The sequence below is a fragment of the Boeremia exigua genome (assembly GCF_020726555.1).
Source record: "Boeremia exigua strain MPI-SDFR-AT-0100 chromosome Unknown C7974scaffold_4, whole genome shotgun sequence".
Taxonomy (NCBI): Eukaryota; Fungi; Ascomycota; class Dothideomycetes; order Pleosporales; family Didymellaceae; genus Boeremia; species Boeremia exigua.
Genome location: NW_025763521.1, coordinates 2,466,056 through 2,490,454, shown reverse-complemented (window position 1 = coordinate 2,490,454; position 24,399 = coordinate 2,466,056). Strand labels below are relative to the sequence as shown.

General features: G+C 54.4%; 12 protein-coding genes across 12 annotated transcripts; 4 read left to right on the top strand and 8 right to left on the bottom strand.

Annotated features, from left to right (window-relative positions):
• Window positions 1-199: 199 nt before the first annotated feature.
• On the bottom strand, window positions 200-1,366 carry C7974DRAFT_432979 (uncharacterized protein; the record flags this gene model as incomplete). Its single annotated transcript, XM_046144884.1, has 5 exons — window positions 200-278; window positions 350-631; window positions 684-731; window positions 778-1,259; window positions 1,307-1,366. 5 exons carry the CDS (start codon window positions 1,364-1,366, stop codon window positions 200-202), a joined length of 951 nt encoding a protein of 316 aa, XP_045999548.1.
• Window positions 1,367-1,934: 568 nt separating this feature from the next.
• Window positions 1,935-4,164, bottom strand: C7974DRAFT_158868 (uncharacterized protein). The gene is made up of 2 exons (XM_046135913.1): window positions 3,965-4,164; window positions 1,935-3,904 (listed from the first exon to the last, which is right to left on the bottom strand). Exon 2 carries the CDS (start codon window positions 3,854-3,856, stop codon window positions 2,216-2,218), a length of 1,641 nt encoding a protein of 546 aa, XP_045999547.1. The 5' UTR covers window positions 3,857-3,904; window positions 3,965-4,164; the 3' UTR covers window positions 1,935-2,215.
• Window positions 4,165-5,663: 1,499 nt separating this feature from the next.
• C7974DRAFT_391335 (uncharacterized protein) lies at window positions 5,664-9,778 on the bottom strand. The gene is made up of 5 exons (XM_046141573.1): window positions 9,224-9,778; window positions 9,011-9,168; window positions 8,868-8,961; window positions 8,581-8,809; window positions 5,664-8,525 (listed from the first exon to the last, which is right to left on the bottom strand). Exons 1-5 carry the CDS (start codon window positions 9,402-9,404, stop codon window positions 6,050-6,052), a joined length of 3,138 nt encoding a protein of 1,045 aa, XP_045999546.1. The 5' UTR covers window positions 9,405-9,778; the 3' UTR covers window positions 5,664-6,049.
• Window positions 9,779-10,609: 831 nt separating this feature from the next.
• On the top strand, window positions 10,610-12,112 carry C7974DRAFT_158838 (uncharacterized protein). The gene has a single exon (XM_046135912.1). The coding sequence runs from the start codon at window positions 10,757-10,759 to the stop codon at window positions 12,092-12,094; it is 1,338 nt and encodes a 445-aa protein (XP_045999545.1). The 5' UTR covers window positions 10,610-10,756; the 3' UTR covers window positions 12,095-12,112.
• Window positions 12,113-12,968: 856 nt separating this feature from the next.
• Window positions 12,969-13,662, bottom strand: C7974DRAFT_471038 (uncharacterized protein; the record flags this gene model as incomplete). Its single annotated transcript, XM_046146486.1, has 3 exons — window positions 13,444-13,662; window positions 13,108-13,393; window positions 12,969-13,054 (listed from the first exon to the last, which is right to left on the bottom strand). The coding sequence occupies exons 1-3, from the start codon at window positions 13,561-13,563 to the stop codon at window positions 12,969-12,971; spliced, it is 492 nt and encodes a 163-aa protein (XP_045999544.1). The 5' UTR covers window positions 13,564-13,662.
• An 889-nt stretch (window positions 13,663-14,551) lies between these two features.
• On the top strand, window positions 14,552-15,497 carry C7974DRAFT_374872 (F-actin-capping protein subunit beta; the record flags this gene model as incomplete). Its single annotated transcript, XM_046140172.1, has 4 exons — window positions 14,552-14,577; window positions 14,630-14,929; window positions 14,977-15,056; window positions 15,106-15,497. 4 exons carry the CDS (start codon window positions 14,552-14,554, stop codon window positions 15,495-15,497), a joined length of 798 nt encoding a protein of 265 aa, XP_045999543.1.
• Window positions 15,498-15,627: 130 nt separating this feature from the next.
• C7974DRAFT_411751 (uncharacterized protein) lies at window positions 15,628-16,401 on the bottom strand (the record flags this gene model as incomplete). Its single annotated transcript, XM_046143590.1, has 2 exons — window positions 15,628-16,162; window positions 16,214-16,401. The coding sequence occupies 2 exons, from the start codon at window positions 16,399-16,401 to the stop codon at window positions 15,628-15,630; spliced, it is 723 nt and encodes a 240-aa protein (XP_045999542.1).
• Window positions 16,402-16,571: 170 nt separating this feature from the next.
• C7974DRAFT_391327 (uncharacterized protein) lies at window positions 16,572-18,309 on the bottom strand. The gene has a single exon (XM_046141572.1). The coding sequence runs from the start codon at window positions 18,275-18,277 to the stop codon at window positions 16,769-16,771; it is 1,509 nt and encodes a 502-aa protein (XP_045999541.1). The 5' UTR covers window positions 18,278-18,309; the 3' UTR covers window positions 16,572-16,768.
• A 191-nt stretch (window positions 18,310-18,500) lies between these two features.
• Window positions 18,501-19,568, top strand: C7974DRAFT_307620 (mitochondrial deoxynucleotide carrier; the record flags this gene model as incomplete). Its single annotated transcript, XM_046138135.1, has 3 exons — window positions 18,501-18,533; window positions 18,586-18,638; window positions 18,692-19,568. 3 exons carry the CDS (start codon window positions 18,501-18,503, stop codon window positions 19,566-19,568), a joined length of 963 nt encoding a protein of 320 aa, XP_045999540.1.
• A 65-nt stretch (window positions 19,569-19,633) lies between these two features.
• On the bottom strand, window positions 19,634-20,821 carry C7974DRAFT_158783 (uncharacterized protein). Its single transcript, XM_046135910.1, has 2 exons — window positions 20,303-20,821; window positions 19,634-20,249 (listed from the first exon to the last, which is right to left on the bottom strand). Exons 1-2 carry the CDS (start codon window positions 20,382-20,384, stop codon window positions 19,699-19,701), a joined length of 633 nt encoding a protein of 210 aa, XP_045999539.1. The 5' UTR covers window positions 20,385-20,821; the 3' UTR covers window positions 19,634-19,698.
• A 123-nt stretch (window positions 20,822-20,944) lies between these two features.
• Window positions 20,945-22,574, top strand: C7974DRAFT_391324 (uncharacterized protein). The gene has a single exon (XM_046141571.1). It carries the CDS (start codon window positions 21,002-21,004, stop codon window positions 22,166-22,168), a length of 1,167 nt encoding a protein of 388 aa, XP_045999538.1. The 5' UTR covers window positions 20,945-21,001; the 3' UTR covers window positions 22,169-22,574.
• C7974DRAFT_158798 (uncharacterized protein) lies at window positions 22,430-24,158 on the bottom strand. Its single transcript, XM_046135911.1, has 4 exons — window positions 23,756-24,158; window positions 23,369-23,708; window positions 23,194-23,315; window positions 22,430-23,140 (listed from the first exon to the last, which is right to left on the bottom strand). The coding sequence occupies exons 1-4, from the start codon at window positions 23,904-23,906 to the stop codon at window positions 22,692-22,694; spliced, it is 1,062 nt and encodes a 353-aa protein (XP_045999537.1). The 5' UTR covers window positions 23,907-24,158; the 3' UTR covers window positions 22,430-22,691.
• Window positions 24,159-24,399: the final 241 nt, after the last annotated feature.

The window sequence follows — 24,399 nt, the reverse complement described above, 5'->3', positions numbered from 1 at the left end:
CAACACCAGTCCCACCACACCATAAGACTCCTGCCCGCTCCCCATAGCCCCGAAACGCTAGACCGTCCTGTGGTCTCCGGCGTGCCGTTGGAAAGCCCAGCCGAACCTCCGAGGCTTCCAGGGCGCTCTCCAAGAATGTCTTTAACTGACAGATGCTAGATTGGAAGTTGTTCGCTCGCTCAACGCTGACGGATGATTTCTAATACAGTCCAGTATCAGTCGACTCGGAAATCGAGTTAAAGAGGAAGAGAGCTTGCGCACCTGTCAGGAACTCCTCGCTGTTTGGGTGTTAGTAGATGTTCATGTAACGCCAGAATACCGAGGCGCATCGACTGCTGCCAGCACTTACAAGCTTAATGTGATGTATCCATCTCGGTCCTCGTCATATTTTTTGAAGACGTCTGTCATTCTCTTAAGGCTGATGCACGCCTGCACGAACAGGTCGAAGCTCATCGCGTTCTGGCCGCCACGATCGTAGGTGCGGTATAGTAGGGTAACGAACTGCTGTGATAGGCGGTATCCGAAAGCGACCAGGGCTTCGTTGAACTCTACATAGGAGATGGAACCACTGTGGTCTGCATCGAAGCGGTCGAAAAGGCCGCGCCATGCAGAAAGGAATCCCCACAGCCCGCTGAGAAGCATCAGTAGGTAACTGTAACAGACAACAGCGCGTTTTAACGTACCAGAATTCGTCAAAGTTCACAGACCCAGAGCGATCAGTGTCAAACATCCTGCTCCCATTAGTATTAACCTATCTAGTGGCTCAATGAAGCTTACCTGATCATCATGCGTACGGTATGCGGGTCGAAGGGACTCCAGTCACCGTTGACAAGCGCAGTCCGTAGCTCAGCTTCTGTCAGACTTCCGCTGGCATCTCTGTCCACAGCCCCAAACAGCTTCCAAAGCGCATCCCGATCATTCGCGTCTCGTGGCGGCGCAGGTGTTGGAGGGGGTCTCTGCACCTGAGAAATCGGTGGCCGTCCGTGGTAGTTCTGCGGCGGCGGCCCATTGCCGTAGTTCGCAGGTGGGGGGCTGCCGACGCTGGGTCGGGAATCGAAGCGCGAGTCGTAGCGGTCGTTGCGGTCGTTAAATGAGCCTGGAGGCGGGCGCGAGTCATAGCTCGCTGGGCGGCCGCCGTAGCGCTCCTCTGGGCGATGTGACTGCTGTGAGCCGGGAACTGGTGGAGCGGGCTTGTTGTAGTCCGGCCTCGCAGACGATGTCCGTGGAGGCCGTGAGGACTGCGACAGCATTTGTGCAGCCTGGGACGTGTCAATGGGCGTATCAGTTTGCAAGCACATATACGGACCTGCTCTGGCTCTGCATGCGCGGGCAGCCTGTCTGGGTTGAATCCTTTGTTGTATGCCATGGTGGGGTGTATGAGCTACGAAGGGAGAGCAAAGGAGGGGCGTTGGTGCCAGCAGCCGTGGGAGGTCACACGAGGCGCGAGCTGATATAAGGCGCAAACGGGGCCTGCGTATTTAGAGAGGCTGCGTATTCGGACCTGCAAGATTGGCGACAGATTATGTTCTGAGCTCCACACTTGTGTCGACGCCCAATTCACAGCCTGGTTATGGCTGAACCGTGGCGCGGGGCCCTTGCCCTATGACGCCCGTCTTCGGAAACGGCAAAGTGCACAGGACACAATCAGAGCCCAGCATCATGTTCTTCGGGGGTCGGCCTGGAAATGCCGAATGAACACTGCCTGTGGGACACTCAGCCCGTTGAGCCCGACCTTTGATGATGACTGGGTTGAGGCTCTTGTTCAGGGGTCATCGCTGTAGCGATCGGTAAGGCGGCGCAGAGCTGAGGTCTGACAAACTGCGGCTGTCAACCAGTGGAGGCGCACGCACCACAGTCGAGCAGTCGAACGCTCGCACAGTCAAGGTGGGAAAATAATTGCCGCGTCTGTTCAGACAAGAGGCACATACTCAGAGTGAGTGAAGATTGCTTTTAATCTTTAAATTGGTATTTACGCCTAAGGCCTCATCTCCATCTTCGTGACTATCGTGCAATTCTTCGCGTCTTGAACTCAAGACACCCAATGGCATTACATAGCTGAACGAAACAACAAACATACTCGGGTGTCGTGGGTATCCTATAACGCCTACAACATCGAACAAAACAGCACGCTGTGGAAAGGCAACATATGTGCGAAACAAGTGCCGCGCTCGAAAGCAGAAGGGAAGAATAAAATGGTACTACAGGTCAAGAACACCTAAGTCTTCGCCCTCTTCTGACTGGTATCGCTGCCCCCGTCAGATGTCTTGCGTTTGCGATCTGCAGAATCATCGCGTGCGAAAGACGGCCCGTTTGTGACGACTGGTGTTTGGAAAGTCAACGGGCTGGGCAGCATGTTGGAATCACCGCGACCAAAACCCCACTCTGGGTAGAAGCTGCTTGGTGATGGAAGCAACCCGTTCTCAACGAATCGTGACGGCAGTGCCGAGATGGGCGTCTCCATGTCACGATTGCTGCTGCCGTACGAGTTGCTGTTCGTAGGGGGTGGTGGGCGAGCGAAAGGGTTTGGGGGCCCGGTTGCGCCAGCGCTGAGAAGGGAATTTGCGGACGGTGATGGAGGTGGGAGAACGACGCCGGACGAGTGCGAGGCGTCTGTGCTGCGAGCTGGCGTGGCGCCTGAGATTGAGTCTTTGGGTGACGAGTCGGCCGTAGCGCTACCTCCATCGGAATGCTCGCTTGGTATCTGAACTCGTAACTTCGGCTTGTTTTTGTCCATCTGTAGACTGTTCGTTCGCGTGGGCGGAGCTATTGGGGGTACGGACGAGGTAGATTGCGTTCGTAGAGGAGGTTGCAGCGGCGGTTGTGGGCTTGGAATCTTTAGGGGCTGTAAAGACTGAGGACCGTTTGGCTGGAGCCGTGACATAGCAGCTACATCAATTGATTGCGACCGATTTTCTTGTTTCACGGCGTGAAGATCACTGCGAGGTGGAACCATACTACTGCTACCCCAATGCGCGGCTAGCATTGACTGACTATCGTCGATAGGTGTGAATATACTGTGCTTGGCGGAGGCATGTAACGGCTTTGGCTGCGGAAGGGGTGGGCTCTGGAAATCATGGTGCTGCGGTGGTGACGGGACGGTGATGGTAGGCTGCGGTGGTCGCTCAAGTTGCTGCTGCGGTGGAGGCTGTGGTGTCTGCGATTGTTGCTGTTGCTGTTGCTGCTGCTGCTGTGCCTGCTGTTGCGCTTGCTGTTGCGCTTGCTGTTGCTGTTGTTGATGCTGGATTTGCTGTTGTTGTTGCTGTTGAATTTGTTGCTGCTGCTGGTGCTGCTGCTGCTGTTGTTGGTGCTGAGATGGGTGCGATTGCATCTGTGCCGTTGGCTGCATTTGCGGGGAAGGCTGCATCTGGGGCACGGGCGGCATAGACTGTCGGCGTTGGTCCTGTTGCATATACTGCTGTACTTGAGGATTTGGCATAGGGTGCGTTGCATAGTGGTACTGGGCACCTGGCGGGCCTTGCGGCCGCTGAGCAGTTTGAGGGTTGTAGAACGGCGGGTTCGGCATATAGGCATAGCTGGGCTGCGGCTGCGGTGCTTGCGAAGGGTACGGTTGGGGAGGAGCGAGATTGGAGCTTCGGCGGACATGACCTGGGTGCTGTTCCAGACGCGAATTCGGTCGCGACAGGTGGTGGGGAGGTTGCGGCGAGGGCCCGCGATGCTGGAACCCGTTCGGAATCGGCGGCGAGGCGGAGGGCGTGACGTGACGGACGTGTTGAAAGGCCTGGGCATGCTGCATGTGGTGTGGCATCAGGCCGTGTTGCTCCGGCGGCGTGTGCGAGTCGCGCGGAGGCGCGCCGTCGTCGTCCTCGTCTTCTTCGTCGTCGTCTTTCTTGCCCATGAAGTCCTCCGGCCCCTTGTGCTCGTGCGCGCCGCCATACTGCGTGACCTGTCAGCGCGACTCGATTAGGGGACGCGCTCCACTATCAAAGAGAAAGGAAAGACTTACATATTGGTAGCGACCGATGGTCTCGTTGATGTCTCCGGATGAAAACTCGTACAGCTTCTTGTTGTGGCCGAAGATGATGACCGCAACGTCCACAGAGCAGAGCACAGACAGCTCGTGTGCCTTCTTGAACAGACCGCCTTTGCGCTTCAGGAAGGTCCTGCGTAATGTTAGCGATAGGCCGCGGAGGCGCGCGTCGAGGGGAAGGCGTACACAGAGCGGTTACGGTCATCCTTAATGGCCTTGATCTCGATCTTTCGGCGACCCATGATGAACAGCAGACTCAGGCGTCAGCGCGCATCGAGCGTGGAGGGGTAGAGGCGGTGATGGCGTGGCTCGCAGTCGAGCGTCGTCGAGGCAGCGGCGTCGATTAGCTTGCGCGGCGGCGCCGTAATGAGCGCAACCACGTTACTACGAAAGCGTTTCAGGAGGCCAGTGTGGGCGGCCAAAGTCGGCGCGAAGAGTGCTGGTTCTGCCGCAGCTCGCAGACTATATGGCCACAGTGCGCGACGCAGAGCTGTACCCAGAGCTCCCAGATTCGTGAGGCTCAGAATGAGAGATGATGTGCAGAGGCATCGAGGCAGGCGCGGCGGGCACGCCTCTATAATTAGAAGCCGTGGGCTGCTGTCGAGCCTGGGCCACTGCTCGACAAAATGACCCTTCGCGGACATTTGCTTCCTGTGCCACGGCAGCTTGGCTATCGTAATTGGTCACAGCACGATCATGACACTCACCGGCAGCCGCTAATATCACCCGTCTTGGGCTAGACCGGTAGCAAACGGGCTAATTATAGGTCATATTATAGCCGGGACGCCGTTGACAGACCCTCGACGGTTTGTGATGGAGATGCAGAAACAGACCCTGATGTTCTTTGCGGCTTTCCTTATGCGTGTGCCTGCACACGCTGCACAGATGGCCAGAGTGCATCATCCATGACGCCGGGCCTGTCTCACCAACCCCGCAGAACGAGTGCGCGTGCAAGGCGAGCAGAATGTCTGCATCAGTCCGAAGGGCAGGTAGCATTGAATTGCGGGAGCTCGACCAGGACGACTCGACCATCTCGTCGTGTGTCGCCAGGAATGCTGCTTGTACACACACCACGGCCACAGTTTCCCTGAGCTGTGCCAGCAACCATTAGCATTTGTGTCGCACAGCTCTGCGGAGCACTGCGGCGCCCAAAAGCACTGCTTCGTCAATACTGCAGTGCATCGCCGTCAAACTCGCCCTTCGCCATCGCACCAGCCACTGCGTACTGCGCTGTCAGCGGACAGCGAGACCTGCTTCTCTGTACGCGCCCCAGCCTCACCGATATCCATCATAACCTCGTCGTGGTGTCGTAGCTCGTCACCCTCGCGTACCTTTGCCTCCGCTGTCACAGACGCTCTAAATTTAGCTATGCATGCACCCACGCGGGATGACGCAGCCGTGAGCGACCCACTGAACTACACTAAATGCTAATGGGCTACGACACTGTGATCGGTTGCGCTTTCGTGACGACTTTCGAGTGCCATTGGCGAAACGCTTGCCTCAGCTGCCAGTAGTTCCCTGAGCGGGATTGAGGATGACCCGATCACGCACCGCAAACCGAGCTAGGACAGTGTTGGAACTCCATTCGTAAACACGCATGAGTATCTTGTCTATGTCTTGCGATTGGGCTCGTCAGATATGCAGCGTGATCAAGCCGCACAACAGCTGGCAGGGTTGTACAATACAGCGTTGAATCGAGATCTATTGATGAGGAATCTATTGATATTCGAAAGCCCTTTGCAAAATGCATTACATGCCAAAGTGGGATACTTATTTGCATGAATCGACTAGGTCCATATGTTTGTATGGATATTGTCCATCTCAATTACCTTGGAGAACAAAGATTGAATTATAAGAAGCGCAGTAAGTCAAAAGCAGAAACGCTGAAGACATAAGAGGGTATTAAATGTCCGAGAGCAAAACGGAAATGGGTATCTGTGCTCTTTGTACGCTGAGGAATTAGGCAGTATGTGTAGACATGTGAAAGATCTAACCAGATATTAACCATCGGCCCACCGTAAGATAGATCCTGGACATACCTGATCATATGAATCGAGTGTTCTAACGCATAGCACCGCCAGGTCTGCCGGGCACTCCATCGACGTTACCAGTCAGTTCCGCCACGCGGGCCTTGATACGAGCGACACGGCTCTCAATTGTCTCTTCACCACTGGTCTCCCCTTCGTCAGTGCGCTGACTTTGGCTTTGGCTTCGGCTGCGACGCGTCTGCTCTTCGCTTAATCGTGCTGCGCGATCAGCAGCATTCTTTCTGATCTGCGCCCATCTATCCTGTGTAGGTGAGGCTTGCCTGCCAACATCGACCGAGTCTTCTGACATATCATCCCTTCCATATGCGGCCTGCTGCTGAGGTGGCGTGACTGGGCGAGGTATCCTGGATTCCTGGCCCATTGGTCGACGGTGGATTGCAGGTGGAGCAGCAGAATCCTCATCGTCACTGTCTTCGGGAACAAAGGCTGGCATATCTTCCATGGGTCCTTGATCAAACCTCGAAAAAGCCCGATCCGCCTCGCGTTGCTCAAGAGCAGCACTGCCTGGAGCGAGTGGCGGACTGGGTGGCTCCATCATGTGTTGATCTTGCTCCATAGGATAATGGTTATGTTCCAATGCTGGAGAGTACGTACGTACAGGTTCGGCCTGCTTAATGCTGACATCTGGCGACGACTCTCGGTATTGCTGGTTGTGATGTGAGATCCGAGATGTGCTTCGGGCAGCGTCAAGTGCCCGTAATTGCGAATCGTCCTCCGAGGGCCTCGGCTGGTTGACAGCAGCTGGAGCGGAGATGTCAGTCTTTTTCCTGCCAAAAAGCTTCCTGAAACCGCCACCGCCTTCCTTCTTCTTCTTCTCTAGCTTCTTGGGTTCGAGCTGTTTCGTCTGCTCTTCACTACGGCGAACATTTGTGGGCGCCGGCGTAATCGCCCTATGATCAGGAACCGACGTCTTCAAGACCGGTGGAGGAGCCAGTGCCTTGTCATCCGATTCCAGCCTAGGTGTGGGAAGGGGTGAGTCCTCGGGCCACGGAACCGGTGTAATAGTGACGTCCTGACTTGCGTTGCTCGCAGGGTTCTCCCACACCTGCGACCTCGATGCAGGTAGGTTCGTCTGAGATTTAGGTAGCGCAGGCAGGTCACGGTTCGAAATCTCAGGAGGTAACGGCGAGGAACGTCCGTTAGCTGTAGACTTGAGATCGGTGCCCTTTCCTGCATGGATGTCTCCAAGATACTGCGCCCGCAGGGCATCTTTGTCCTTCGCACCCTCTCCAAATCTCTTGTCCCACTTCATCGCAGGCCCGGCTTCGCTCAGTAGATGTGGTTGCAGAGTCAGCACACTGTTCGTCTTGACGGACGTAGTATCGTCCATTCTAGCTCGGCGCTGCCCACGCTGTTCCGCGGCTTTCTGTTCACGTTCTTTCTGTGCCAACTTAGCAGCTGCAGCCTGTATACGCGCGTGCTGGTCTACGCCAATAGTACTCGACGGCGTATTTGTGTTGGTTCGATTATAAGGATCCTTCGCAGCAGGCGCTGTCTTCTTGCCAGTAGACTTTCTTCGTCCTAGACGTCCGCGTTTTGTGAAGCTGAACTTCGACTTTTTCTCTGCAATGTAAGCCCCTTCTTCGAGTCCTGCGGCAGCGCCCTTGATCTGCTCCTCCATGATAAGCCATTTCCCGCCTGGAATACGTGTCTCAATGATTGTGCATCTGCCAAAGGCCGCCTTGCGATCGGGAGTTTCCTCATTGGCAAGACTTGTCATCCACACCCACCAAAACGTCTCATCTAGATCAAATGCGGTTATGCTAGCTAGTTCGCCTGGTTCGAGGTCTTCCTCGGAGCCATTTATGTTGCGTACGTGCGATTGGGAGCTGTGTACACGGGCCGGCTCGCCAAGCGGAGGGAGCTTCTGCGAGGGAAGCAGCAAAGTGGTGGGCGAGGCCTGGCTGTTCTCATCAGCGAACCCAGATGAAAGGAAATCAGCCCAGGATGGGGTGGTTGGCCGGCCGAAGTCAGTCTCTTTGGAGCGAGCGCCGTTTCGAAGCCCAGAGAACTCATGCGTGCCTCCCGCTGCCGGAGCACCGTTTGTTCCGCTAGCAGAATTGTCCAAGAGCTCAGCGAATCCGAAGTCCTCGAATCGAGACCAAGTTGGATCTGGGGTAGTGGCAGCCGGTGACGTGACGGACTGATTCGCCGACGCAATAGAATCTAACACTCTGCGACACTCCTCTGTGAGCGCCTTGACAGTATCGTCATAAGCCGAGAATTGCTGCAACGCTGCGTCTTCGTCCCGGTATTCAAAGTTCTTAGCCCGGCGTAATAATGCAAATGGCGTTGGCGAAACGGAGTCCACAATCATTACTACCTTTGTCGTACGAGATTGCATAAGTGCAGGCGCTTGTGGTGGGTATTCGGTTTGGGAAAGCAATGCTTGTAAGGAACGAGGAAGGGAAATGCCGCCCAATGCATTTGCATCGGGAGAGAGTGATCGGAGGTACGCAAAGAAGAGATGACTTGCAGCGTCTGCTGCCCTGTGGTTCGAATCAATTAGCGATGCGCTTCTAGACATGATGTGTCCGAACTTACTTCTCCCATGTACGGTAACCTCCATCGAAGCCATTCCCGTCGTCGTGGAATTCAAAAGCCCACCAGCCAGCCATGCGCGACAGCTTCCTACCGCCCATGCCATTGGTCTTGCCTCGCGCTGCGACCGCGGACAAGAGGTCAAAGAAATCGAAGATTATGCGCTGGCGTGCCTCTACGTCGACGCTGAGGGGTATGAACGTATCGAAAGCATGACGTGCAAAGTTCGAGTCTGGGAGGCATGTCAGTTCGCACTTGCGGAATCACTTAGTTTTGTGGTGGTTGCGTACCAGATTCGCCAATGCGAAAGAGCTCGTAGGCATCCCAAGTCACCACACCACCTGGTAGCCTACTCCAACACCATTTGATGATACTGCACAACGTCTGAATCTGTCAGTGTATGGTCCAGCTCCGAGGGTGTAATTCGCCGTACCAGTGGCTCGGACAGCCGAAGCTCTTGCTTCAGACTCTCGCCTCGATATTGCCGTGTCCCTTCGTACTGTGCTTTGAAGAAACTACGCACGAAGTTTCGTGAAGCGCTCGAGTCGGAAGTGGGGCGGAAAGGGAGGAGTATGAAGGGCATGTCGACAGCTGTTGCGAGATTAGCACCGACTACCCTGTGAGCCAGGACCATTTCTGCACCTACCTCTCGATTTCATCTCTTGAGTGCAAAGGTGAACGAGCTCTTGAATCTCTTCTGGGGCGACATCTTTGCGAGACCATGCGTCTTCCCATCGTGGCCGTGGTGCAGGCTCGCTGCTGGCCTCGGCCTTGGACCCTGACCTGGATGTATCTTTCGATTTGAATACATGTTTGAAGAATGGCATGCTGGATCGGCACAGGCAGCCTCAATGGGCGACTACTGTGCGCGGGGCCAGTGGGTATTAGGAGAGGGCGGTTGGCGTGGAGCGTGCTGGGGCGCGCGAGCGAGATTTGTGAAGCGCGCAGGGCCGGGGTGAAGCTAAGTATGCAATGGCTGCGCAAGAAGTGGGAGCGTCGCGCAATGTACCTCAGGACGTGCTGCAGGGCCTCGAAAAGGTGCTAGGTGGAAAGGAGAAGCACGAGGCAGTTGCTTGCTTCTGAGGCAAACCTACGCTCCCGGATAGCGAGAAGCGAAATGACAAGGGTGCGTCCAATAACGCGAACGACTGAACCTGGAGCCAATGCCGTCGCCCTCCAACGTGTGGCTCCTTCCTTGTGCACGTACTGGAGATTGTTCTCTAGACCTGCAACGGTTCCCTGCCCGCCAGCACATCGCCTACGAGATTGTCTGGCTGCCTTGCCCATACATAGCCCTTGGGACCTCCCATTGGCCAGGCTTCGCCGATGCGTTGTCGTCGTCGCGTCACTCGCCGCAAATCATTGCACTCTGCGGCCGGCATGTGTAGAACATGTACCGAACGCCACATCTCTCAGGCACATTTCCCTGTGCAACCTTCGCAACACAGGGGTTTGGCTATCAGCGCCGCTCTGATGGGGACCTCGCATCGCTAGTCTGCTGGGCGCTGCCCCTGAGCTGCTGGTAGCCGTTTGTTTAAGCTCCAGTGTCCCACCTTGCGGCCCGAGCGACGTCGCATGAATGTCAGTTCCACTCACATTTGCTGCTGTCGAGTGCAAGCAAGGATCGCCTGCCAGCGTGGCATTGGGCGAGCTTGATCGACCATGAAGGACACCTCAAGCCGATGACAGCAATCTCAGCTGTGTGCTGAAAAAGAAATGCTTGCATTGGGCATGCAAGCCATCATCTTGCAATCTCCGAGAGGCTCGAAACAAAAGCGAAGAAGCAGCTTCAATGCTTATGTCACGCCAAGAATGCGAGAAATGCTCTGTCCAAAGATTAGCTCGCGATCTTGCGCGCGTACAGAGACTGGGGATTGTTCGTGCTCCGTTCGTGGAGCATACCTGACAGATTCGGAGAGCGTCACGTGAGATCGCGTTGTGTTTATTTCCCAGATTACCTAGCGTTATCGCGCATTAGCGTCGCTGTTTTGGACCCTTTGCGCTTGACAGACTGTAGGGCCTGAAACTGTACCACCGCTCGTCTTGCATTTTGTGACCCACACTTCGTCCATCAAAGTTCACGGATCTGATCGGTCGGTTTCACATAGTTACTCCGGCTCAGGTTCACTGCATCGCGCAACTTTGTTAAGCAAACCAGCACAAACATACGCCATCTGCAATGCCAGCTGAAACAGCTTGTCCAATCTCTGGGGTCGACCGAGCGCTGTCGTCATACATCAATTCTCGTGATGACACGCTAAAGATCAGACGGACGCTCTCGCGCTATCTCACATCCAGTCTCCGGCCAGTGAATCATGCAACTCAAAATCAGCATATGGTTCACGAGCATCCGCTAGGCATTTCAGCTGCCAGTACAAATCCGCCTGGCTTGAAAGAATCGCGCATAACTTACCTGCAAGCGCTGCGAGCAAGAAGTCAGGCAGAGGCGAAGCATCGAGAGCTCCAAACATCATTGGAAGATTTCCAGAACCGCCACGTCGACGAAAATCCTACCCTACCACGACAAGGCCAAGACGACGAGTCCACGCGAGGATATATCAACTTGCTCCGACAGCGTCGGAAGCTTGCAGAGTTGACTGTCATTCAAGAATCTCTGGAAAAACTACTGTGTGCACAGCCGACCAAGCGGCATCATGACCCAAGAGATCACGTTCAGGAAGTCATCGGAGAGCAGCCAGATCTCCCAGCTGAGAGATTAGAGCAGATTGCTCAACCCGAGGACAACCAAAGTTCAATATTCAGGTTGAAGCAAGAAGTACTGGACGCACGAAGCCGAATGGATCGGGCAAATATCGCCAGACAACAAGCGAACAGTACAGTCCGAGGTCGATCTGGACTTCAAGGCCAAATTAATGCTCTTGAAAAAGCGCGAAACGAGATTGTGGAGTGGATGCAGGGCGAGTTGGCCAAGATGGAGGAAGAATCGGTGTTTCTTGAGGATGCCTCGCCCATCAAACGTTCAGTACATGAGGACACTCTTGTAGACCTTGAGTCTGCTGAAGCTCGCGTCCGTGCCTCTTACAATCGCTACATCGCAGCTCGAGTGGAGTTAATAAAGACCTATGAGAGCCTGGACGAGCCCTTGCCTGAGGGCAAAAAGACGGAGTCTGATGATGCCGCGAAGTCCTCTGCTGAGAGTCTCAGAGACCCCAACCTTGTGAGACCTATCACAAAGCTGCTCCCTCATATTCCTCAGCTCGCTCGCTCAGCTCAGAATGAACGCTTCTTGCTACAGCAAGCCGTATATCTCCAAAGTCAACTGGCTGCTTCGGACCAGGAAACAGAAGAGGCACTGCTGCGCTTGTCGGGCGAAAGCCACTTACTGCCGGCCGGATCGAAGGAGGCCAGCGCGTGGGGCAAAGTCGCCGTCGAGGCAGAATCTGCGACTGAGACAGTCGTGAAAAAGCTTCTGAGGGAAAGCCGCCAGGAAGTCGGCAGTATTGACGCTGTTGCTGATCTTTGCTCACTACAAAGTAAGGTATTGGCTTCTGTGTAGGAAAGTCAGCGTTCCATTATGATGCCATGTTTGCGTCAAATCCGAGATCTCCAGATCTGATCGCACCTGTAAAAGCCGAGGGGAAAACACACATGTGTTCGTGTTGTTGATACCAGTCGTAATGGTGAAAAACCAGCGAATGTTTGACGGGGCTGCCTACGTTGAAGCGACCAGGCAGTGCTCATTCGCGTCGCCATCACATCTTACGTGAATCTCACGGGAAGGGCACCGATCGTGTAGCCCGCATTATAATACCCTGACAGATTGTATTCGACGACGCCACAAAGGATCGGGAAGATTTAGAGTGTCATGTCGCAGATCGAGCTTTCCTGTCCGCATCGTTCACGACACCAAGATAATTACACAGATAGGCTAGAGTCACGACTTCGAACGGAGTGCTCGCTATGATTGCCGTTGAGCACGACAAGAGTCCGGCAAATGTTTTCACCAAGAAGTCGCGAGCAATTGAAAGAAAGAAGATATTCATGCAAAGCTATGGCTGCCCAGAAAGAGAGCGACTGTGCTGCTGCGTCGCCGCCGTACGCACGTACATATCAAGCCAGTGTGACAGCAATCCGCTACAAAACCGCCTGTGAATGTCCTGTCGTGTCCTGTGATGCACACCAAGAGCATCCATTGCCGAACAGAAGCCTTGACCCAATCCCGACCCCGACCGTAAACAAATTAGATAAGGAAAAAAACTTACGACTGCCCATTCAGATGGCGTCGTGAAGTAAAAGTAGCACCGCTCAACGTGTTGTGACAATCAAATCGTAGGAAGCGATGGCATGTGCGTCGCAATGTGCCTTGTGTGTTTGTTAGTGCGGGCAGAAGTAGACCTGCAGACACCACGAACGTCAAGATGGCGAGAGGCCTAGATCTCCTCTTCGGCATCAGCGACGGTAGCATCGCTCTCCGGGTGGAGCTCATCAGCAGAGTCGGGCTCAGGCTTGACCTTGGCTATTGAAGTCAACAATCAGGAGTCGGCACATGTTACGATGGTGTTTACTTACAGTCCTCCTCCTCAGGCTCCGGCTTGGGCTTGGCCTTGGAGGGACGGCCCCGCTTCTTGGGAGACGCATCGCCGTCCTCAGGCTGCTTGATGGCACGCTTGCGGGGAGTCTTGGGGGTGGCATCGCCGTCGTCCTCCTTCTTCTTGCGGCCACCAGCCTTCTTGGGAGTGGGAGGAACAGCACCATCAGCAGATGTCGTGAGCTTCTTCTTGATGGCGGCCCAGGCGTTGCTAGCGGAACGTGGGTTGGTCATGCTCGCAAAGGCGGCCAGCTTCTCGTAGTCGATCTGGGCTTGTTAGTACTGTCCACGGCAGAGGAGGAGTGGAAGGCACATACTTCAGGAGGACCTGACTTCAAGGACTGCATGGCCCAGCCCAGGATTTGAAGCTCGCGTTCGGTGAACTTGGGAGCCTCTGTGGCAGCGCCAGGGGCGGGAGACTTGGAAGTGTCGGACATGGTCACTAGTGAGGCGAAGTACAAGCGAGACGGAATGTGATATGAGTGTGGAGCAAATTGTGGTAGTTGCAAGTGGTGGAAAATATAGAGGAATGCGATGGTGAGAAGTGGCGGGGTATTAACGGTTCTTATGCATGCAGGGGAGAACAGAGAGTGAAGGTGAATGCGCGCCGATGCTACCAGATAGCGGCGGATGCGCGCTTGATGCGGCTTTACCTGCTCTCTGTTGATGAACGTGATCTGGACCCTGTCCAACTATCCAATAGGGCATGGCAAAAGCTTGACTGATCAAGATTCACTAGGAGTGGCAGCTGTTATGAAGCTAAACTCCACCACATGCATGTGGACTTCTATGGCGGCAACGTTTACCTACCAGGTACGGAGTATACAGTCTTAGAGAGTTGATCCCAACCGACTGTACTGATGCGTATGCTGTGGCGGTCGTCATACCCTACAACTGATGTGTGCATGTACTCCACAAGCTCTGAGCAGAGCAGAGTAGCACCGAGATCTTGCTAGCAATAGCCGCGAGCCTACATCCATTATCTCATCCTAGTGATAGAAGCCCTAGTAGATACTATGGTAGAACCCATCCGTCACTCTGCAAATGTCGTCTAAACGGCAAGTGCAAAGCAGGTGAAGGCATCAAAGAGCAAACAAAGCGGGCAAGGGTATCTCGGTGAAGAATTGCATCTGCCAGCGTACTCCTCACGATCACTTCCATTTAGCTCATATAAAAGAGCTGCGTACGCATCCATTGTCGTTGTTTGCATTGCGCATGAAAGAGGTGAGGTCAGCCTTCGAATGACACAGAGCCGCGATGGGCGACTATTGGCCTGACTCGCGGACCACCACCGAGCCACTGACCTTGGAAGCGTTAGGCACAGGAGCTCCCGCCGCCGCCAACCCAGTCGCAGCACCCGCCCGAGCCATTGTCGCCAGATTCCTTCTCCAAACATCTTTCTTCGAGAGCATACTTTCCCACAAAATGGCTGACCCCATAGACAGCGCCCTGTAAGTCGTGCCCGCGCCAGGCTCCCCAAACAGCCCCACTAACATGCCCCAGCGACCTCCTCAGGCGCCTCAACCCTAAGGATGTCAAGAAGAACGTCGACCACATTATCAGCCTGAACCCCGCGCTCGAAGAAGATCTCCTCGAATCCGTCGATATCCCGCTCACCGCGAAGAAGTGCTCGAAGACGAAGCGCGATTTCCTGTGCTGCGACTACAACCGCGACGGCGATAGCTGGAGGAGTCCGTGGAGCAACGAGTTCGAGCCGCCGATTGAGGATGGCGTGACCCCAAGCGAGAGGATCAGGAAGATGGAGGTCAAGGCGAACGAGGCGTTTGACGTGTATCGTGAGCTGTGAGTGCATTGGCGGGGTCGTCTCGCGCGTGGTCTAACACGGGCAGGTACTTCGAGGGCGGCATATCGAGTGTCTACCTCTGGGACATGGACGATGGCTTTGCAGGCTGTGTGCTGTTGAAGAAGGGTATGCGACCAGCATTACATATTATAAGCTGTTAAGCTGACCCAAGCAGCGGTCAACCCCACACAACGCAGCTCCGGCAGCTGGGACAGCATTCACGTCTTCGACGCGCAGGACCGCGCCCGTACCGCCCACTACAAGCTGACCTCTACTGTCATTCTCTCCCTCGGCACTGACTCCGAAGCGCTCGGTGGTCTGGACCTGTCTGGTAACATGGTTCGCCAGGTCGAGGCTGACATGGCTGTCGAGGACGACACTTCACACGTTGCGAACATCGGCAAGATGGTTGAGGACATGGAGCTGAAGATGCGCAACTTGCTGCAAGAGGTCTATTTCGGCAAGGCCAAGGATGTTGTTGGTGACCTGAGGAGCATCCCGCCGCTCAGCCAGACGAACAAGGATAGGGCGACACAGAGGGAGATGATCAGCAGCATGGGGAAATAGACTCATGTTGTGGTATAGTGAAATTAAAGTGAGATATTGAGAGCCACTCTTTAGCTCTTGTAAAATCTCGTCCAGTCACCTCGGAAGTATCGTCATTCGTTGTCGCTCACTAAGGCAGGATGTTCTTGTATCAATCCTCACCGTCACCAAATTCAGCCCATGTCTCTTCATCATCTGTACTGATGTAGTCGCTGTCCCAATCCATACGTCTACGACCGATCTTACCAACAAAGCCTGCGTCAGACTTGTGGATCAGACAGCGTATGTTTGGGCAGACAGTCTCCCTCAGCTCCTTGCAGACCCTATCTCTGTCCTTGGTATCCCCTTCCAGAAGTTCAAGGCGCTCGATGGCTTCAAGCTGAGCTGGCAATCGCTTCTTCAGCCAAGTTCTCATTCCTAGCTCGACGGCGAAAGAGAAAGTATTCTTCCTGTAAACAAGAGTGGCTGTCTCAGAGTAAATCTGTCGACACACTTCAGGCAGTCGCATGCCGAGCTGTCTGACGGCGGACCGCGGTGGACGTGTAGAGAAACCGCTCCTCGAGTACCGGCGGACACTGTTGAAGTACATCTTGAGGCGCACCTTGGACGTCAACGTGTACTTGAAGATCATGTTACGGAATTCTGGTGGCAGGCGAAGCAGAGGGGAATTGGCATTGGCGATCGTGCTTTATGCCTCGTCAACTCTGATGTTCATGCTGACAAGGACCATCACTCACATATGCTGCAAGCCCCAGGTCTTCTTCAAGTTGACTAGACCTTTGGTACTCGCATAGCGCTTGTGGCGAGGCAGTGGAGCCCTACCGGGCCTTCGAGGTGGAGGTCTGCGTACGAAACCTTTCTTAATTGCAGCATCGGCACTGGCTTGGGTCTTGTCTTGGGTGCTCTTCCGAAGGGTGGGAGCCATTATGGCTACACAACAGTGTGATAATGCGTAGTTGGCGTCGAAGAGAGTTGAGAGAGGAGAGGAGGAGCGACAAAGGCGAAGGTCATGTGGGTGGGAAGCTCTTTCCTTCGACGCGTCCATGAACGCGCTAGCACGCGAGCACACAGTGACGACTCGGTGGCAGATCAGATCGGAAAGTTCAATAAGGAGTGTATCCAACTTCGACCGTCTACTCAAATATGTACGTTTCGATACTATGAACAAAAGAAAGAACCGTCGAGGTACAACCCAGATCTATGCCACATTTCCCACCGCCCCACGCTATGCATTCACCGATATCAGACACGCCCCAGCTCCATACAATGCAACGCAACTGCTTATACCCAAATCACTCTCCCTTCACCGCATGCCTCACCGTCCCCTCCGCATTCCAGCTCCCCTCATACTTCTCCTGCAGCACCCTCAACTTGCTGAAGAACACATCATCATCCACATACGCGCCCTTCAGCCACCTCTCGCCCTTTGTCGCGTCAAACGCCCGGCGCGCATGCAGCACCCTCCTGTTGTCGAAGATCACACACTCGCCCTCGTTGAGCCGGTACTCGTACAGGTTCTCCTCGGCGCTGAGCAGCTTCTCAAACGCGTGGCTTGCAGCGACGAAGGACCGGAACGAGGTCTGGTTGTTGCTGCCGATGCGGGCTTCGAATGGGGCTTGGAAAGGCGGGGACCAGTTGACGCGGCGGATCGCGAGGTTTGTGGGCTCGCTGTATTTCGGGTAGGGGAAAAGCTCGATTACCGGACGGGTGAAGTGGTAATGCTCTGTTGGGTGGTGGTAGTGGTATGTGACAGGGAACTTGCAGAGAGTGCGAAAGTGGAATGCTGAGAAGCGCTGCAGTTGATTGACGGCGTTGAACGAGTCGCTGAAGAACGATTCTCCCCCTGGTGTGCGAGCGCGTAGTGAGTGGAGCAATTGCAGATGTGGTGGGTTGGTTGTGTACAGGAGGTCCATGTGCAGCCCGAGGAACTGAGGCGTATAGGCAATGTTCTCGGCTTTAGCTTTCGAGCGAACATCCCAGGTGCGGCCGTAAAATGTGTCCTTGAGGTTACCGATGCGCTCTGAGAGCTTAACTACAGACTCTTCTGAATCGGGGATATTCTTGATGAAGAGCAGACCGTACTTGTGCAAGTGCGTCAGAGCATCGTAAAGGACCTCATCCTGACCCATGTAGTCGTTGTAGTCAAGCCATTTGTTATCTCTTGTAATCTTCTGCTTGTCCCAAAGCACTCGATCATCCTGCCGTACGCCACCTCTTAGTTCGACCTCTTGGTGGATCGACCTTTGCAGCCATTCGATCGAGTGTCGTGTCCGGTGATCTGGTCCATATCCTTTGACGTCGTCCTTCCACTGAAGTTCGATTGAAGGCCCCTTGTTTTCATCCTCGACAAGCCTGTAGCTCCCTTCTAGGTCTTTCGGAATATCGGACGTCTGGAAAACTTTCTGCTTGCTGTCTGGGTCTCTGCACTGGGTGCACGAGCAGCTGTCCCGCAAGAAGGCAGTGTCGAAAACTCGAGCATTTCCATCTATTTCCACAGCAATATGTTTCGCAGGGGCACCATCAACCTGACCGATTTCTGATTCTTCTGGAACCGGGAATTCTTGTGCTGCTTTTTCTGCAAGTTCTTTCTCCTGTTGCTCCCTGACCTGTAGCTTGCTTTGCCGATGAGGGCCGTCAATCGCGGGGCTCCATTCCGCCTGCTCTGCCGAACTTGCAGCCTTGCTCCAAAAAGACCGAAATGAAAAGTGCCGTCTCTGCACAGAAGTTACTGATTGATATCTCGGTGCAATTCTCCGTGCAGTTCGGAGCGCAGGCAATTTGGTGGTAACGTTCAATGACATGGTGTTTGCGGTACTTCAATGCTGGGGACCTCCGTGGAGATATATGTCATATGCCGACCGCAACAATTCCATCCGACGACCGAGGCGCAAGCTCCTTCTCGACCGCGCACGCCAACATTGGGCCTTTTCTCCGGGAACTTCCACGGTCCATCGCCCGCCGGCAGCTTTCATCGCGTGTTCGCGGCACGTGTGCGCTACTGTGTGGCATTGAGTTGCTAAGCGCATGTCTGAGGGTGTCGCACAGCTCAAGCATGAGGTAGGCGTGGATGTCGTCTTCGCGTTTCACAGAGTGCTCACAAATTTCCCAGGGTTCTCAGCGGCAGGTTGTAGTAGCTGGCGCTGTCGCGGGCCTCGTGTCGCGGTTTGTCAACCCTAGCCCTGAGGGTCTCCTTTACGCCATGCTAACTGTTACAGCTTTGTGATAGCTCCCCTCGATGTTATCAAAATCCGCCTGCAGCTACAGATTCACTCGCTCTCCGACCCACTAAGTGTTCGCGGCATCGGTGGCCCTGTCTACAAAGGAACATTTGGTACCCTCAAGCAGATCCTGCAACAGGAAGGCCTGACGGGACTATGGAAGGGCAATATCCCCGCTGAGCTGATGTACCTTGCGTACGGCAGCATTCAGTTTTCCGCCTACACATACACGTCCTCCCTCCTGGAGCACCCTGCTCTGCCATTCCACCTCCCTAGCTCGGCTGTCAACTTCGTCAGCGGCGCAGCTGCCGGTGCTGCTGCGACAACGGCTACATACCCGCTGGATTTGCTGCGCACGCGCTTCGCTGCTCAGGGAAACGATCGCGTGTACAGCTCCATCGCGGCCTCGTTGAAGCAGATAGCACAGCAGGAGGGCCCTGCAGGGTTCTTCCGCGGCCTTGGAGCTGGTGTGAGCCAGATTGTGCCATACATGGGGCTGTTTTTTGCAAGCTATGAGAGTCTGAAGCCAGTCATGGCAAGCTCGCCAATACCCCTACCTTTCGGCACTTCAGATGCCGCTGCTGGCGTAATTGCTAGCATCCTTTCGAAGACCGTCGTCTACCCTCTCGATACCACACGGAAGCGCCTACAGGTCCAAGGTCCGATGTTGGCGCGCTACATTCACGGTAACATCCCTGAGTACAGGGGTGTGACCAGTACTGTAATGCGCATATGGAAACACGAAGGTAGGCGTGGGCTGTACCGTGGCTTGACCGTCAGTCTACTGAAGGCTGCACCGGCGAGTGCCGTCACAATGTGGACATACGAAAGAACTATGGCGACCATGGTGGCATGGGACGAAGCGGAAGTATGACGGTTTATTAATACGCACGAACTGCCATTGGGTTCACAGGGCGTCAGAGATACCACATCAATGGATTGCATTTCAACATGTCTGCATCTTGTGACACTGATCACAATCTTGGTCTATCACCACCATCCAGTCACACAACATTCTGTTCCAACCACTCCTCCCATTGTTGCTCCGTCCAGCCTGAGGAGATATCGTTGTTGACAACGCCGTCAAAGACGACCGTCGGTGTTACGTGGACACCCTGCAGTCGGTTTTGCTTTGTCTGCAGCTTGACAAAGTCGGTCACCCCGTTTCCTACATTCAGCCCTCCGTCCTTGTCAGGCTTGTCACTAATCTCCAACAGATTGTACACCTCCTGCTCGTTGACGCCTACACTCCCTGCAATCTTCGCCAGTCGCTTGTATGTGTTGTTCCTGGTCTCGTTCACCACGTTCGCATCGAAGAAGTCCTTCTGCTGCTCAAACAGCTTCTCGCTGAAGTCGTAGAACTTGTCCGGCTGAACCTTGAGCACAGCGAAGCCCGCTTCATGTACAAGCGTAGAGGATGGGTGCCATGGCTGGATCTGCTGGCGGAAGATGGTGACGACGCGATCGGAGTACTTCTCGAGGAGCGTCTTGCGCAGAGGCGAGCTGTAGACAGTTTTGAATATCTTGGCGCTGAAGGGACAGACGTAGTCGAGGTCTGAAGTGAGTCAGTATTTGTAGGTGGTGGAATGATGTCAGATCAGCGCGTACAAATCTCAATGGTGTGGACAGCTTTGGGTTGGATGGCAGCGGCAGCGAGCTTCTGCCCAGCGAACTTGGGTGCGAGAGCCATTCTTGATGTTGGAGAGCTTAATTGAACAAGGACTGATTCAGCTGAGGCCTGAACACTTTATATATCGAAGAGAAGGTCTAGACAATGCTGAGAAAGCACGCAAGATGACGCTGAAGCTTGGAGGGGTAGCTTCGGAAGCTCTGGAAGCTCCAGCACGAAGGGGCTCGCTTTTGAGACTCGATACCTCCCGAGGCACTCTTCTATTTCTGCTCAATATTGCTTGATACCACGACATGATAGGCTCTTCTCGCTTGCTCAGAACTCTAGCACAAGTAACCCGCTATCTGTCAATATAAGATACGTATCTACTCTGCTTGTTGTGATATCATCGTTTCCCGCAATCGGCTGTATACATGCGACGCAGTGACGAGCTTGCTCGTACGACGTTGTGGGTCGACAGATGTTCCTATGCTTCACTCTGCACTGGCGTACCTTGCGCAAAGGCTAGGTTCTTGTTCTTACAAATATTTGGAGCGCTCCAGGAACAGGAGCAAGGTGCATAGCCACAGAGCTCTGGCGGCCCCACATCTCCCCGCACACTTCCGAGCACTTGAACATGCAATGCACAGCACAACTTCATACACAAACGGTGTAGTCCAACACTATTATATGTGACCATGTCAGGCTCCGGATCTGTGGACGATGATCTTCTTGCTCGCCTGAACGCGCTCAAGAAGAGCAGCGTCAATCTCGACACTACATACAGCTCCTCCATAGCGCGATCTCCAAAGCATACAGATGACCTTGCTTCGCGGTTCGCACGCCTTGGCTCCGCATCGCCTTCCGGCTCGCCACAGCCGTCGCGCACAGCTTCCGCAAATAATGTGATAGCTCCCGGAGCGCCGAGTTACCTAGAAGGTGCAGCCCAGGGTGTGGGAGGTGGATCGGTCGAGTTCAATGAGGAGGATGAGAAGAGTCTGGAAGAACTGCTCGAGGAGTTGAACGGAGCTGTAGGGCATAGGAAGGAGTGGGATATGAGTCGCGAAGAGCAAGGTGATGTTGGGAAGCTGCTCAAGGATATGAAGACGCTCCTGCCAGAGTTGCAGAACGACCGGGCTCAGAATGCTGCACAACGACAGCCAGCCAACGGCAAAGGCAAGGGCGAAGCGCTCACAGATTGGGAAAACGTCGAGTTTGATGTTGGCAGTGGCTCGGTGGGACCAAAACGTGACGAAGAGGACAGCGGCAGCGATAATGAAGACGGCGAGGGCAAGAAGCAGACGCTGGAAGCAGAGGCCGACGATGTGATAGCACGCATCATGGCTGAACTTGAAATCAGCAAGAAATACGATCCTCCATCTCCACCCCCACCTTACTCCGATCGCGATCCAGAGCAACCAAATGCTGAGAAGTCAACCGAGGACCACACAGAAGATACCTCGCTCTCTCTTCCTTCCGCACCAACAACCCTCAAGCCCTCAGACTCCCTCGACGAGACGCAAGCGCTCGAAGACGCCTTCACTGCCCGTCTCGCCGCCCTCGCAGGCCCTAAGACCGACTCCCTCGGGCTCCCCTCCGCACCCTCCTTCGCGCCCTCCGCAAAGCCGCCCAAAGTCCAGTCCAGCCTGCAGCAGAAGCTCGATGAGGAGATAGACACTTGGTGCATCATCTGCCAGGACGACGCGACACTGAAGTGTCTAGGCTGCGAGGGCGACTTGTACTGCAGGAATTGCTGGATGGAAGGGCACAAAGGGGAGAGCGCGGGGTTTGAGGAGAGAAGCCACAAAGCTGTCGAGTTTGTTAAGGGGGGCGATAAGAAGAAGAGGCTGGCTGCTGCGGGTTGAGAAGCTCCGAACAGAGTTAGGACGCGCATCAGACGGAAATGAGAGACCGAGGCCGCGGGTTCTAGAGGCCGGCAAGTTGCGAAGATACGAGTCGCCAACCTGTGTCTATCTGCCGGGCCGTTCAGTCTGCGAGGTTGCGACGGGTGACATCGATCTTTGCGCTGCTCACTAGAGCATCGGTCAGTGCTTGACACGAGGATTGACGGCAGATGAATGTCACATGACATCATTCATTGGGCTCTACAGTGTATACTTCAAAGGCAAGCTTCCAGAACAGCTAGAAGCAGCGCCGCGGCAGCAGAGTAAACGGCTTGAGTAGCTAACGGACAATGCTAAGGCATAGAAAACAAACTCATGTCATAAGTAGATGTGTTCTATGCATATAAAATAACAAGAGCAATTCATTACGACTATCTTTGGGCCAGCACCAGTCGGACCACTTTGCAGTTATCATCTACAGCTCTGGCAGCATGTCATTAACCCGCCTTTGAGACTCTGCAATCAGCAGTCTACTACCTTGCATCTATGCAGGGGTAGTGACATTAATACCAATCGCCTTCAGCGCCGGCGCAGCATCCAGGTCCAGCTTGATAGTATTCGCCTTGATCGCCTCCTCATAGTACGTCAGATGCTCTCCATTCCTCACACTGCTGTTGCCCACAATCTCCAGCGGCAGGACGCCGTTCTTGTACGTGCTCAGCACCATGGTCAGAATAGCGGGCTGATCGACGTGCGCCTGCATCGGCACGCTGTTCTCGCCGGGGCGCAGCACCAGGTCGGGCAGCAGGCAGTAGCCGATCGAGGTTCCGGCGACGGCGAGGTTCATGGTCACGTTGCCCAGGTCGAGGGTCATGACGGACGGGTTGGGGATGTTCACTGTGCCGACCATGTTGGAGCCGTCGGGCAGGATTTGCTTGACGCCGGAGAGGATTCGGATGTCGCTGATGTTGAGGCCGGAGAGGTGGTTCAGACCTGTGGGAAGATGTTAGAAAGGAAGGAATGTTATCGGTGGATATTTGACTTACCCTTCATGGTGATCTTCTTGTTGTAGTCGACGTCTGTCTTCGGGAGGCCGGAGATGTGGATTGTAGTTTTGCCGTTGAGGTCAATGGTGAGCTCTTCGCTGCCAAGGACAGCTTTGGTGTATCTGATTGTTGCGTAAGCGAGTGTTTGAGGAATCGGGCTTGAGTGATGGCTTACGCAGTGAAACCTTCAGAAGATTCGAAAGTCACGTCCTGATCGACGGTGATGAATGTCTCTCCTTCAGACTTTGCTTCAGGGATGTCGATGTAGATAAAGGGGTCCTGGCCTTCGAGAGACAGACCAGCACGGAAGGCCTCAATCCTGGGGTGGTAGCTGCTGTCACTTCTGATGGTGTTGTCGATCTTCAAGTGGATGCTATCTGGGGTCGGGTTTGTAACTTCCATGTTTGTCACCTCTAGTGTAGACGAGTTGATCTCCTTCTGTGCTTTCCTTGGAAGGCCAACGAAGATGAGTGGCAGAACAACGACCAAGACTATGACGATAAGGACACAGCAGTCTACTCACCATCAGCACATATTTGAGTACTCGAGAGGTTAAACTTACCACACCACCAGAACTTCCTGCAATGGTTCTTGACCCGCCCGCCAGCACCTGGCTTTGGTCCAGGAGGGTAAAGTTTGTTCATGACACCCCCTTTCCGCGGTGCAGTGTACACCTCCTCTTCCGACACTGGTCGCTCATTCTTTTCCATCATAGTGAGTTGTCGAGATAGGATCAAAGTCGATGTTCGGATGCACTTTTCTTTACAGGCAGAGGTTTCAAGATGTGCTTTTTACGAAACCTTACGATAGGACAGTTGCACAAGGGCTGTGAAATAAGAACTACCCCAGAGCCGAAGACCGAGTGGAGATTTGCGGGGAAGAGAACCCTTATGAGACTCAAAACTTGAGTATCGAAGCACATGGCCAGCTTAACGAAGATCCTCACGGACCAAATCGTATACAGGCGCGCTGCCGCGAGTGGAGCCGGACCTCGACAGAGGCGCGGTCACTGACAGGGTGTGTGCCACGAATGACATTCAACCGCCAGAGCTGGATATGGCAGAGCCCCGAGATGATTGCCACCATCTCTTCGCGAATAGTACGAAGCCGAGGCACGAGCACCATTAACTTGAAAGGATCGACTGACACATGTTTGCGTCGCTACTCGAAATGTAGCAGTGCTGTGTAACATCTGGAACCAGAGCA